Source organism: Carya illinoinensis, chromosome 5, assembly GCF_018687715.1.
Source record: "Carya illinoinensis cultivar Pawnee chromosome 5, C.illinoinensisPawnee_v1, whole genome shotgun sequence".
NCBI classification, from domain to species: Eukaryota; Viridiplantae; Streptophyta; class Magnoliopsida; order Fagales; family Juglandaceae; genus Carya; species Carya illinoinensis.
Genome location: NC_056756.1, coordinates 41,063,886 through 41,078,857, shown reverse-complemented (window position 1 = coordinate 41,078,857; position 14,972 = coordinate 41,063,886). Strand labels below are relative to the sequence as shown.

Here is a 14,972-nt window from a genome sequence, read left to right as displayed (position 1 = left end):
CAGTGGAGCTCATCAAAGTTACTGTTCAATTATTTTAATTTTTTTATATTTTTACTTAATGATTAAGGAAATGACTATTAGTGAAATTGTGTATTTTTTTTCTTAATAATTAAGGATATTCAAAAACTGTTGAAAAAAAATTTAAATAGACTAGCGGTATGTCCATTTGACTTTTTCATTCCAACTACCCTCAACAAACTTATCCTCAAGAGAAATGATTGAATGATGCAATCATGAGACAATGTTTGAGAAAAGAATAAATCTGGGGAACAGCCCCTGTTTAGGAGCAGCCGCTACGCACGCATCTCTCAGATTTCACCCATTCGAATCTTCCCAGCAAACCTCCTCTCCCCCATCCTCAACCCACGTTCCTTCCATCTGCACTCTCCCACTTAAGGTTCTTCTTCTTCTCTTCTTCATCATTGGGAACCCTAACAGTTCCACAAACAATAGCAGCCATGCTCTTCCACTGTCGGTGTATCTTCGTCTCAGAAACCCTCTGTTCAGCCTCCATCTAATTTTTTCTCTCGCCGTCACTCAGTACCAATCTCTCCCCCCTTTTCTTTGTTTCATCAGCTTTCCACCAAGAGCAACCGCAAGCTTCCATAAAATCACACAAAACAGCGTGTGATTTCAACAGTTTGAGATCTCTCGACTCTCTATTCCTGTAATCATCTGAGTAATTTCTTATTTTCTTGTTTAAATCTACACATGTGACGGATGGTTTTTTAATTTGGTTTGTTCTCGTGGACATCGGCATGATTTTTTTACTCAACTTGTAGAAATTCCAACAGCTCACAGATTTTTGTGCATCAAAGGAGGATGATGAAGTTGAGGCGAAGGAGTTCAAAATTTAGGAAGCAGTAAGTTTCATTACCCTCCTCTAATGCAAAATGATCATCAACTCAACTATCCAGGGTTGAAATACTCGAATCCATTACCCTCTACTGATAAATTTATTTTCTCACTTCAAGGAACAAAAAACTGGCATAACCCAACCAAAGGAGCCCTCAATGCAACGGACCCATTTTTTCATCTTCACTCGTCGGATGCTCACAAATTCCAACTGTATTCGCACCACCTCCACTTTCCCTTACTCCAATCCCTAAAACCCTAGACCCAATGGGTGGTTCGCCTTCTTTCGCCAGTTTTCATTCACTTGACGTGCATCAGAATTGGACCCAAATGACCCATCCACACTCATTAAGGAAGACAGTGTCGCGGTTTGTTCTCAAATGTGGTAGGAGAATTTCTGTGAACGCTACAGGTTAGTGACCAATTTGAGTTCTTATTTACACCGGTTCCAGTTGTGGGTTTTAGCTCACTAGAAGGTTTGAGCCGACAAGACTGGGGCGTATATGACCCGGGGCTCGATTGAAAGGTCAGCCCTCGAGGACATTTTGACGTTGCAAAATGCGGGGTTTGATGATAGGTTTAGGTGGGTGGAATTTTTCAGATGGAGGAATGTCACTCGGTATCGCTTGGTAGAGAGACGGCGTCGATGGCGGTGGGCAGAGGAAGGTGACGCGAAGCGAGTGAGGGAGGAGGATGACGCGAGGGAGGGAGGAGGTTTTTCGCGGGGGCAAATTCGAATTGGGGAAAAAACACTACCGACTAACAAAATGCACGTATTGCATTAAAATTAATAATAAAAAAAACAATAAAAATGACGCCACATATGGTGTACAAAGTGTGCAGCTGTACAGTTGTGGATGCGTAGTCTTACTCTTGAGAAAATGTTTGAATGATTCAATCATGAGAGAATAATAATAAGAATGAAATATTATATATTACAAATAGTCTCAATTGCTAATTTTTGTTTATTGAATTTTTGTGGAACAAATTAATAACTTAGGATTTTTTTTATATTTTTTCTTAGATTTAAAAATAATAGTATTTTTTGCATATAATATTATATAAAAAAATAACAATTATATTCATCTTATTTTTCATAGTAATTTATAAAAATAAATCATAGTCATTGGACTAATAAAATTTTCATTTTACAAAATGCAATTATTATTTTTAGGTTCCAAATTATGCTTCATTTATAATTGTTCTTTAATTTATCATATTCACTATTTTATGTTATGTGTTAACGCATTTCATATTAATCTATTTGTACTGAATTTTTAAAATTATTATTAAAATAATTAATAACAATTTTTATCATTTAAAAAACTATTTTGGTAAGACCATGCTTTTATTTTTTAAGTTCGATATTGCAATCTCAAATTTGAATAGAATAATAATATCATATTTAAGTTTATAAATGAAAATATTGTCTATAAATTTAAATAATAATAATATTTTTTTACTATAGGATATTGTTTTAAAAAAATCATAATTGTTTTCGTATCATTTCTCATGATAATGAATCATACTGAATAATACCGTCTAAAGCAATATTATTTTCATTTGATAAAAAAAATTCTACTTTTTTAAATCTCAAATTAATACTCTATTTTTACCTTTTATCATTCCAATAACAATTATATTCATGTTGTTTTCTAAAAAAATTAAAAGAAATGTCCTTTTTTTCAATTCTCATCTATAAAAACATTATTATTATTGTTGACGTCGTGTTTCGTATACCTATGGAATGGGATCTCAAAAGTCCGGGTCTTTAATTTGGAGGGCCTACTAACAAAAATGAGGTTGGTAAGAGGTGGCCCTTGGGAAATCGGTGGAGCCTCTGATGCCTAAGTCAGTAACGCACTTGGAAATTATATGAGAAAGTAGGAATTTCAGAATGTATATCGAATGAGCAGGAGATCCCCCCTCCCCCCTCCTGATACCTAGGGGTCCCTTTTTATACATTGCCTTGAGGGCTAGGCAGCCATGCCCTGCAGTTTTGGAGGGGGGGGGGGGGGGGGGAGAGGAATTTCCTCCTAAAATCTCTTCCGTCATTCTCATTTAATGCAGCATGATCCTCTGGTGACCGCATTTAATGCGGCATGGTCTTTTGGTTTTGCTACAGGATTCAGTTCCATCAAAATGGCATGTTCCTCTTCTCATTTTGCGAGGGTAACTTTCCCGCGCTCCCAGAAAGGCAGCCTATCCCTTGTTCTGAGGCCATGAACCCTACTTATATGGGCTGAGAGTCCTTTACTGGGCTACCGAGTGACTGGGTTGGTACAAGCCTCTGAATCCTTGGGCCTGGCCCCTGGGCTTTTCAGGCCTAGGGAAAAACCTCCAACAGTTATCCTGCCAATTCTTGTCGGGTTAGGCCAATGGGAATTCTCTTACTCCCGTTCGATGTCGTCACTTGTTGCTTCATACCCGGTTGGTCGGGATGGGATGACATCATTGACCCTTGATCCTTCCACACGTCGGGCCATTATTCTCCTTCCCCAATACCCGGTTGGCCGGGATGGGATGACATCATTGACCTTTGATCCTTCCACACGTCGAGCCATTATTCTCCTTCCCCGGTACCCGATGATGGTCATTTCGTCTATTCTGTAATAATGGCTATCAAACAGTTCCCTCTTCTTCGCATCATGTCATGCATATGTGGGACTCAAACCATTTTACTTTCTATGTCCGCTAGTGAGGATTAGGGAGCCAACCGTCTCTCCTTCTATATAAACCCTACCATGCTCTTGCCACTAACCTTTTATCTCATTTGCCTTCCCTTTGTCTCTCATCTCCTCTTCATTTCTTCGTTGCACTTGTTCCTAAATGGCCGCCAGAAGGTCTGCTAAACCTATAAATTTCAACGAGCAGAGCCAACCTGTGGCCGATGCCCTAAAGCCGGGTTATGCAGGTCACTCCTGGCGTTCGGAGGCCTCTTGCGACTTCCTACAATCACTGATGTCCACCTACGATGTGCCTGACACTGTAGTTTTCAAGGCTTTTGTGCACCCTAAAAGGGCCATTAGTGATGATGGTTCGACGTCACATGTCACCCTTTTCCCCAGCATATTCTCCTGTGGGTTGAGGTTACCATTCCCTTGACTTGTTCGTGAAGTCCTGCACCACCTTGGGCTTGCTCCCACGCAACTCCATCTGAACAATTGGTGGATCCTGATCTACTGTTGCATACTGTGGCGGCGTGATCTAGTGAAGTCTGACCCAGAGCATGCCAATTTGACCTACTGCGAGCTCCTCCTGGCCCATAACGTGAAGAGAGGTGTCGAGGACATCTGTAGTTTTAGGGCGGTGAGTGCCCTTGTAGTGTTGGAGCTTCGATACTGCAAGGTCCCCAATTGGACAGGCAAGTTCTTCTTCATTTTTGGCCATGGATGGGAGTTCACCATCAGGTAGATTAGCCTTACCGAATTCTCGATCAAGGCATCGTTCCCAACAACAAGGCCATGCATCCAACAACTATGCCCGATGAGCTACATCGCATTGCCATTGTTAAGGAGTGGGCGAGATAGTGCCCCCTTCTTGTTCACTCGGAGGTTCTTCTTGGAGAGGACAACCTTGCCGCTTACCTTCCCCTTATTGGTCACTCCATCCCTTCCAGTCACAACATTTCCACTTGTCCGCCAACAATGTCACCAAAGAAGCGTGCTCCGAGCCTTCCCCTCAAGGGCAAGGGGAAGAAAGCTCACTCAGAGGTAGGTAGGGCCGAAAGTGGGTCTACATCCGCACTGGGCAAATCAGCTAGGGCCATCATTGTCCAACAGCCGAGGCAGACGCAAAACCACTTCTGCACTGGCAAATAAGCCAAGACGAAAGTGGTTCTGCATCCCTAGTGGAGCCTACCCATTGGTTGGGGGAGAGGGAGTCTCTTGGTCTTGGTGCATCGACAGCACCTCTTTCTTCTGTCGCCCTTGTCGAACCTTGCTCGAAGGAGCAACTTAGTTGAGATGCACTTCTAGGGAGTCCTTGATGAGGCACCTTATCAATCTTGTGTGATGGAGCGGCCTCAAGAAGCCAATGTTGAGATGTCTCCCTCTTCGGCATCCACTGCTCAATCCGTACCTAGGGACCTTGAGTCCGAGGATACCTCTGGGGACTCTGTAGAGGAGTCCGGCCCTGCTGAGGGGGACATGTTGATTCAAAGGTTCCCAAAAGGAGAGACTTCTGTAGGCGGTGTCTCAGCTGCTACTACTGCTGCTAGTCCCCTAAAGGGTTTAGTTATGGGTTCCTCAAAGGAGGTTCTTCCACTGGTGATTAAGTCTCCCATGCTCACCCTACCAAGTGACGAGGGGATTGCTGTCATTGCTATGAGATCCTCAATTGTCCCACCACCCTTGACTGAGGATGTTCATGTCCCTTCGACTGGTACATTAGACAGGGAGTCCTCGGTCAACACTAGGGGCATAGGGGTGGACTAGTGGTCACCTTCTGCAAGTGACTTGGCCAAGGCTGTTCCCGCATCCCCTCGCCTTGAGGACAAGACCAGGCGAGCAAAGGCTTTGGAGCAAGTATCTAGATCTTTGCAGGGTCTCCTTTCCGAGGTTTTCTTTGCTTTCCCCATTCTCTTTTGCTTTGTTTCCTTTTCCTTGTCTTCTTGTTTTCATTGCCTTGCTTCTTATCGTGGCAAGTTGCAGGGGCCAATTAGTTGGCCGAATACATCGTGAGTGGCCAAGAGGTGGTCAAGAAGGAGAATCCGGAGCTTCGATCTATGGTGATGTCGACTCTCCAATTCGCGAGTGGGGAGAGAGAGGAGTGAAGCTGCCTAGAGGCGAAGCTCACGATGGCGAAGGAATGGGCAGTGATGGCTCAGGGGTCGTTGAGCCAGTTCCAGGAGTAGCAGAGCCTGCTTCAGGGGGAAAATGAAGAATTCAGGGGGCTGATGGGAGTCTAACACTCAACGGCTCAAGCTGTTTGAGAGGGAAGTGCTCGTCCCTATCAGCCACTATAGAGGATCGGGGAGTTTCGCTATCGGTGGCTCAGGCAAGGAAGGAGGAAGTGCTGACTGAGTTGGGCTAGCCCAAAGGAGGATCGCCACTCAGGACATGATCATCCAAGATCTTCAGAGTGATCTGTCACTGGTGCAAGAGGTTGCCACCAACGTAAGCGACCAGTTGGGGAGGGACCTCTAGGTTCGCGATGACGCTTGGTCATATAGATATCTTGAAGGCCTTATGCGGATGCAAGCCTATGTCATCATAAATCTTCAAGAGAGTTTTGGGGCACTTGAGGTGCATTTAAGGGCTTTCATCCTCAAAGACCTTCGTCCCGATCCTGCCACTCTTAATCATGCTAGCGAGATCGGCTGAGCGATGATTCCGAACGCCTTTCTTCCCACAAATGGTAACCCTCTGGACCGTCCTACCAAGGATGTTGTGGGCACTGACCCCAAAGGAGATGGTCCCGAGGGGGTTGAGGTCGACCCTGCTGGGCACCAGGAGGACCCGAACACTCCTAAGATAGGCTCCACTACTCCAAGATGGACTCTAATACCTCTTTCGATTGATTTCACTTTTTTTTCTTTGCACTTGGCATGATGTAAATCCTTCCTTCTTAGTTTCTTGTTTGTAAGGATTGGGGTGCTTAAAGCACTATTATACTTATATGCATACTTTGCTTCTCGTTGTATTGCTTCATGCTTGTTTTGCTTTGTGGTTGCTTCCCAACTTTCCTCTCCCTCATCGTTCAACTTGTCGGGGGCCTGCCTACCTGTTTAGTGTACTTCTTTGTGTGGTGTTTCCTCCTTAGGGAGGGGGTCTTGCACTTCATATTCCATACTTTGCACTTCTACCACGTGGCAACCCCGGGTTTTCCAACAAAACCTGTTTGGCAGTTGATGCATCACACATGAGCTTCCGTAGGCTTCGGGAAATTACTTATCAATGCTCACTCGATACGCATCCCTAGCATTAATGGTGCTAGACGGCGTTTGCAATGCACACAGCAATATCCATGTCACATCGGTTGCGAGATTCACGCTGGATTTGTAAAGCCATGGGATACACACATTCCCAAAATCTTGGGGAATGAACCACTGTGTTTTGCCTATATAAGTCCTTCCAACCTAGTGGGTGTCATCATATCTCCCCTCCTGCCCTTCAAGCATTTAGGGCGCTTCTATCTTTCTTACAATGGTTTCCACTTAGCGAGTTCTGATTCCGATGAGCCTTCTGGTTCTAGGTGAGGCTTCTAGGATGAAGACTCAACATCGACTCACACCGAAGCAAATGCTTGGTGATTTTCTTTGGCGTTCAGAGGAAATTCTATCTAAAGTCGTGTTGTTCTCTGTTTCTAAGAGTTGCGTTGTAAAAGTGGCATGGCCCTAAACGGTCTTTCCTATCTCAAGGCTTGTCATGCAGTCTATGTTCCATTACGACATCCCAACTCCTGCAAAGGTCGAGCAACACTTAGGCTGAATCGCCTCCTTGGCCATCATGCTTGGCAAGAGGAGCCGAGCGGCATGTGAATTTGTGCTTGCTGAGAAACTCCTGCAGAGGTCGAGCAGCACTTAGGTTGAATTTGTCTCGTTGACCCTCGCACTAAGCGAGAGGGGCCGAGCAGCACGCAAAGCCTGGCTCACAAAGAAACTCCTTTGGAGGTCAAGCAGCACTTAGGTCAAACTTGCCTCGTTGAACCTAGCCAGGTAAGCTTTTAGGCTTTCATCCATTCCCTTCTTGATGGTAAAAAGGAATGTCGCGGGGCATCTTCTTCTCCTGCTAGCCATGAAGTGTGTGAGGAGTAAATGGGCCAGTTCCCCAAAATTTTCTATGAAGCCGGGTGCCAAGGAACTTAATCATGCCCTTACTGATCCTCGTAAAGTTAACGGAAAGGTCTGGCGAGCCACCCCTCCTCCAGGGAAACCATGCAATGTCATATGCACTTTGAAAATTTTAAAATGCTTGACCGAGTCTCGGGTCCGATTGTACATCTCCATGGGGGGATCCAAAACTTTGGTGGTAGCAGTACTGCCATCACTCTTGTGTTGTATGCAAACCCATGCTAACAAGGATCTGGTCCACCGATGACGAGTTGTCCATTTCCTTCATCATCTCCTCATACTTTCCCTTGGGGTTGTGCAGTTCGTCATACATGTTCTTCCTCTCTTCATGCTCCTTGTCGTCTCCCTCCACCTGTCTTGACCGGTGGTGCTCACTGGCACTAGGTTCTTCATCTCACTCGGGTCCGTGGATGTTGTCCTTGAGGGTCTTGTTTTCTTCGCGAAGGACAACCACCTCGTTAGTTAGCTTCCCTATGAGTTACTCCATTGTTGCTATTATGGCTTCCATGTTCACCGACGTTGCTTCTTCTTGGTTCCGAACTATTTGAGAACGGGTTCTCATAAGCATACAAAGGACACGTAAAGTTCTTCTACGATCCCACAAACGCGCCACTATTGACGTCGTGTTTCGTACACCTATAGGCCAGGCTCTCAGAAGTCCAAGTCTTCAGTTTGGAGGGCTTGCAAACACAAAAAAGATGCTGGTAGGAGGTGGCCCTTGGGTGTTAGGGGAGCCTCCCATGCCTAAGTCAATAACGCACTTGGAGATTATATGAGAAAGTAGGAAATTTGTAATGTATATCGAATGAGCAGGAGATCCCACATTTCCTATACCTAGGGGGTCCCCTTTTATACCTTGCCTTGAGGTCTAGGCAGCCATGTCCTGTAGTTGAGGGGGAGGGATTTCCTCCTAAAGTCCCTTCTGTCATCCCCATTTAATGTGGCATGGTCCTCTATATAGTGCATTTAATGCAGCGTGATCATCCAGTGATCGCATTTAATGTGGCGTGGTCTTCTGATTTTGCCTTAAGATTAAGTCCTGTTGAGATGACATGTTCCTCTTCGACTTTCATTAGAACAACTTTCCCGCACTCCCAGAATGGCAGCCTATCTCTCATCCTGAGGCCCTAAACTCGACTTATATGGGCCGAGAGTCCTTTACTAGGCCATCGAGTGACTGGGTGGGTACAGGCGTCTAAATCCTTAGGCCCGGCCCTTGGTCCTTTTGGGCCTGGAGAAAAACCCCCTAACAATTATTATTATTATTTGTTGGAATTGTAGCTTGTTTTTCTTTTGAAAACGTCATTTCAAAGACTTGGCTTGACTGTGGCTCGACCCTGACTTGATCTTGGCTCAAGCGAAATTTAGATAGATTGTTCGCTCGGCTTCTGCTCGACAATCCACTTGAATAAATATTCTTGTGATGTTTTAACATATATTTGTAAAAAGAAAATGGGTGAGAGGCAGCCTGAAAGAGTGATAACTTCTTTGGTGAGATTTTGGGAGCTCATTGGGTGTATTGGGGTTTTGGGATTAAGTGATTTATGTTTCTTTCTTGTACTCCATCTTTGTGGTAGTAAATTCCTTGAGATCGACTCCGCTAGTAGATGTAGGCTAGCTATTGTTCAAGTCGAATCACTTAAATCTTAGTGTTTTTTGTGAGATTGTCGAATGTTTGTTATTTGCTCCCGTTAATCTATTTCAAAGTCGTCTCTAAATATTCTGTTAATCCCAACAATATTATTATTATTATTATTATTATTATTATTATTATTATTATTATTATTATTATTACTACTACTACTTTTATGATTTAATATAATGAGTTAATTCTAAACATTTGATTTGTTATGTGTTCAATAATTCTAATTTTCTGTTTCCTTCATTTTTTTCCAAATATAATTATAATCCTTTGTAAAATTTGTTACATAGATTTATGATTATCTTTATATTTATCGTATTTGTTATTCTAATTTACATGCATCTTAAAATTCATATTTACCATATAAAAATGCAATTACACTTTCAACAAAGAATACACGACTTGCACGTAAGCTCTTATCTAGTATGTGTGTGTATATATAATATGGTTGATTTAGCGCCTATCTTGAATCATTCTTGATCCGGGCCCACGGAAGGTACCAAAGAGCCTCAAAGTTCAAACATGAAACACCACAGAACTCCAAGAGCACACTAGAATTGAAGAATCATTCTCCTTCCAAGTCTCCAACTGCATGTATTATTGTATAATACTCTAAGTCCATCGTCTCTAGCAAACCAACACAACAGAAACAGCTTCCTCTAGGCGTTAACTCTTTATTTTCTATGTGGATAAAGCATCTTGATCAACTTCTTTGCTGCTTCAAAATGAGCTTCGGAGATCTTGAGGCCGGCGGGCAACCACGACACCAACAGCGACAACAGCAGCAAGACCATTCTCAGGCCCTGGCTTCTGGGATTTTCCAAATCAACACCGCCGTGTCTTCCTTCTCTCGCCTTGTCAATTCCCTTGGCACTTCCAAGGACACCCTAGAACTCCGTGACCGGCAGTGAGTGTTTTTCTAGTTTTCATAACCTCTTTCTTATGCTTTCTTTTATCTTAGTCTGGTATGTGTCTTATGGTTCTTTTATTGGAATAAACGATGATTCAACTTCTGGGTTTGCGTTTTCTGAATTTCAACAATTCATGGTTTCTTTTTTCTCGTATTTTAATGATTGAGAATCCGTTGGCGTGCCTTTGATCGGGCTATAAGTCATTGTTTTCTTTCTTTCTTTTTCCCTTTATGCTTTGCTTGCTAGGACGTTGTCTAATTTTCTAGTGTTGCTCGGAAGCAAAACAAGTTTCTACTTCTGTTTTTGGACTGTTCTTTAACTTATGTTGACTGAAATATGCATTGTTGATCAGTTGGAATTGAAGGTAAACTAAAAAGGCATACAAAAAGTACTTGTACGTTGTGGTGTAAATTCTTTTTTAAACTTATTATTGCGTTGTTTATTCTCTTGGGACTCTAAGGATGCCCTTGTTGATCTACACGAAAGACTGAATTTTTTTACCTTTTAGGCATGGGAATGATGTGATAAGGTGAGAAACTTGTAAATAGTAGTGAAATGATTTTAGTTAAGATTTTTTATTGGGTTTTAGTAAAGAAAAGTGAAAAAAAAAAGAATAAAAATACCATAAAATTAAAATATTATTTTAATATAATTCTTTAATATAATTATTGTTTTTAAATTTGAAAAAGTTAGAATTGTTTTTTGTGTTTTGTTTGAAATTTTGGAAAAGTAATAATGATTAGATGAGAATTTTAAAATTTTGAAATTGAAAAGTGATTGTATTTAAGCGATATTTAGAAATTAAATTATAAGAAATTTTGGTATGAGATGGTTTATGTTCCCAAACGAAGCCTTAGGACAATATTTTATATTCTTAGAATTCTGTACAGTGTTTAAGGACAATGAATTTGAGTGCTTATGTACATTCCAAAAAGAGAACAGAAAGAAAATGAGGAATTTGTATCATTTCAAAACCTTATTCTTATTGAAGAAAAAGAACGAGAAAATTTGAAATCTTTCTTTTTTTTATCTCGGCAAAAGGGGAGGTAGAGGCGACCAACATAACAACCCTCTAGGGCATGACCATAGGAGCCCATTCCCTCTCCAGAATATCCGATTTGAGCCATAGCTACTGTCCTAATAGCAAATCCATCACCACAACACCCCCAAAATACCCAACTAGTCCAAAGTTCATCCTGTGGCCCAAAGCTATGGTCCAAAGTTATGGCCCAAAGTATCAAACTACCATAAATAATTTCAACTTATGTCCTTACTCAAATTCCTAACTTTGAAGCCATGAAATACCAGCTCGTACCAACTGGATTATCACCTTGGTGATAAAACCGAAATCTTCCTACTCAAGCAAGAAGTCTTATAGTTATTTGACCTATTGATTTGCAACCCCCCATCAGTTTGCCATGAAGAGAGTTTAGTCACACTGAAATTCCCTAAACGAATTGAAAAGTAAAACATGTTATTTTACATGTTACTTCAACTTCTGGAAAATGTATTCATTGAGCATTGATCATAAAACATAAATTTCTACCTCAAAATAAATAAATAAATAATCTTTCACAGAAAATAAAGATAGTTTCTTAGAATGGATATGAATTCAACCAGAAGCTAGATATTTTGCTATATATGAAATATCTATTTTACTGTCGATCGAGAGTAATTTCAACCTATGTTAATTCATTAAAGAATTGTGTAAAAGTTATATAGGATACATGTAGTATCTCTCAAAAAGACTGTAATTTCCATTGTTGAGCCTTCTCTGTCCTCATAGTCCACTAATAGCTATTTCAATCTTTTTCCCCATATCTGTTTGAGTGGTTGATTATTGTTAGATAACTTCTTTTCATTTATGGATCCGTAAATAAAAAGCTAATTAAAGAATAAAGCATATGAATTTACCTTTTCAACTGATCACCTTTTGCAAGCCGTTCTCTCTTTTACAATTTTTCACTAGATAAATAAATCATTTAAAAAACTATTAAGATAATACCAGTTTTTGTTTCGAAAAATTATACATGGAAGTCTTACACCACACACCGCCTAATTAATATGTAATTTGTCATTTTTGTCATTCTATCTTAATGCTTAAATATGTATGTGTTCAAATAAAATGACAAAAATGATAAATCACATGTTAGTTAGATAGAAGTGTAGTATGGTGTAACGCTTCTTTGTAGCATTTCTCGAATATTGCTCCATCAATCTTGTTTCTGACTGGTATATACAATATACATTGATATTTCACTTAATTGGCAGGCACAAGGCAAGGTTACACATTGCGGAGTTGGTGAGAGATACTTCAACTAGACTTAAACAGGCCAGCGGAACTGACCAGCATTTGGAAGTTAGTGTAAGTTCACATCCACTATCCTTTTTTAAAGTAACGCTTCATCATAATTCTCCTTCTCTCTATTGTTTTCTTGGTTCACCTTCGCATGCTCTGCCTCCTCTTCTCCGTTTCTAGTAAGTGGATCTTACAATTCTAGATTTTCTTTATTTTTTATCTATTGTTTTGTTTCGGGGTGGGATGATGGAGGGATTGGGTTTTATTTTTTTACGCCTTGAAATTCTCTCATTGAACTCCAGGCTGCCAACAAGATCACTGATGCTAAGCTTGCAAAAGATTTCCAGTTGGTTCTTAGGGAATTTCAGAAGGTTCAAAGGCTTGCAGTTGAGAGGGAAGCAACTTATGCTCCTTTTGTCCCCAAAGAAGTTCTTCCATCAAGGTAAAGTTATCTTACCTGTCCATAATGAGATAGGTAATATGTACCTTTGGCTTTGTCAGTGAAGCTTGAGCATATATATAGCAGTTATGTGATCACACACATACTTATGCATACATATAGCAGTTAGCTTTGATCATATATTTGGCTTGCATGCCTTAAATTTGATATGAGTTCATCTCGGACTCCCGAACGGCAGACTCTTCTTCTAGAATCCAAAAGGTATGTATCGCTTGTCATAGTATGTTCTTTATACCCACCCCTCTACATTCATTTGGTAATTTTGTTTGCCTTGGGAGAGTTTATTTCTGCATGCAACGCATGGGATAAGAAAAGCTGCCTTTTGTGAGTTTTAAGTCTTAAGTTAATTAGATTTCTGGTGAGGAAAAATGACTTCTTCCCCATATATATGTTCTTCTCCTGGCGGAGGGCAAGACAGTGGTCTATACTATACGTGGAATTCTAGTTAAATAAAGAAAATGGGACATATAAAATGATTACTTTACGTTAACTGCGAACATTTTCTTGACCTATCTTTAAAGGACATTCCTCTGTTTCTGTTTTGGATGGACAAACAAAAAACCTTCAGATTATAGTGTATAGAGATTCCCTTTCACAATGGAGATTAAAAATAGTGCAACTTCAGTTTCCATTACACCATGTGCAGGAAAGAGGTCGTACTGATGGATGAGATTATACTTAATGGAGCCATTATAGAAGAAAGAGTGCAGGGGATCAGAGAAATTCAGCAACAGATGATTGAGGTAAATGAGATTTTTAAGGATCTCGCGGTCCTGCTTCATGACCAAGATGCACTGATTGGTGAGCCCTATGAGGAGATCAGAGACATTCAGCAACAGATGATTAAGATAAATGAGATTTATAAGGATCTCGCAGTCCTGGTCCATGAACAAGATGCACTAATTGGTAAGCCCTGTGTCCATAATTATATTTATACTACTTTTGTTTTTATTTTTTAGGGAAAAATGTTTTCTCTATTGGTTTTGCCGCCCAGCTCTTACCGTTGGGCATGCCTCCAGTTCAATTTCACTTTTTTATTTTATTTTTTCAAACACTTTTAAACATTTAAAATAAAATAAAAATACACAAACTCACTAGTAGACACTTCTTTAAACATTTCCATCTCTCTGTTAGTTATTTGAAAGCTCTGCATGCTCTATAATGACTGCTAAACGTGTTGCTTTTATCCTCTCAGATAAATAATCATACAGTCCAATTATTTGGAGCTGACATCCTCTTTTTGAGGTTTTCTCGCAAATGATGTAAAATTGTCAAGGATTTCATCACGCTGTCAACAAAATCTGGAACTTCTACATCTCCTGCTCATTTGTGTATAAATGAGTATCTTTATGTGTTCATTGTTGTACCAAGACTCCTAGAGTACTTATTTGTCTTCTGTTTCAAACTTTGGTGCAACTTAGTACACAAGATTTATGTATGTAAAGAATATTTCTTGATGAATATGTTGATTGATGTTTGTGAAACTCCATCTTAATGGGTAGAATTCATTGCAAGAGAGAGAGACTCCGACGGTGGTGGCGTAGAACGGAGAGTCTTCTGGAGCTCTGTTTGACATGCATCTTTCTATTTACAGATAACTTAAGAGGCAGGTACACAGAAGCTAAAGACTTCCTAGGTGTACAGAATCATCAAGTTGAGATGATAATATATCATCCGGTTCCTTAGTTTTGGCTGTGTTTAGTCTTTGTTATAGAGTGCCGATGACTATGCCTGAAAAGTAAGGGGTGCTCTAGCATGAGACTAGAGAGAGTCCTAGATTGAGAAAGGAGTCATGGAGAGGTAGAAGGAAATAGTGATGAATCTCAGCTTTTTTGGAGAGGTGGTACGACCACATTGGTTGGTTGTAAAATAATTGTAAAATAGTCATTATTCATCTTAATAACTCCCATATTTGGCAAGGAGAGTACTAAATGTATTTAAAGAAAAACTTACTTCTCTATATGTCAGTTATTGATATATTGAGAATCATGACATTTAAAATTCAAAATTTT

At 40.6% G+C, this 14,972-nt stretch overlaps 1 protein-coding gene across 1 annotated transcript; it reads left to right on the top strand.

Annotated features, from left to right (window-relative positions):
- Window positions 1-9,698: 9,698 nt before the first annotated feature.
- On the top strand, window positions 9,699-14,444 carry LOC122311993 (syntaxin-22-like). Its single transcript, XM_043126802.1, has 5 exons — window positions 9,699-10,197; window positions 12,473-12,566; window positions 12,803-12,942; window positions 13,607-13,866; window positions 14,156-14,444. The coding sequence occupies exons 1-5, from the start codon at window positions 9,974-9,976 to the stop codon at window positions 14,161-14,163; spliced, it is 726 nt and encodes a 241-aa protein (XP_042982736.1). The 5' UTR covers window positions 9,699-9,973; the 3' UTR covers window positions 14,164-14,444.
- The last annotated feature ends 528 nt before the right edge of the window (window positions 14,445-14,972 follow it).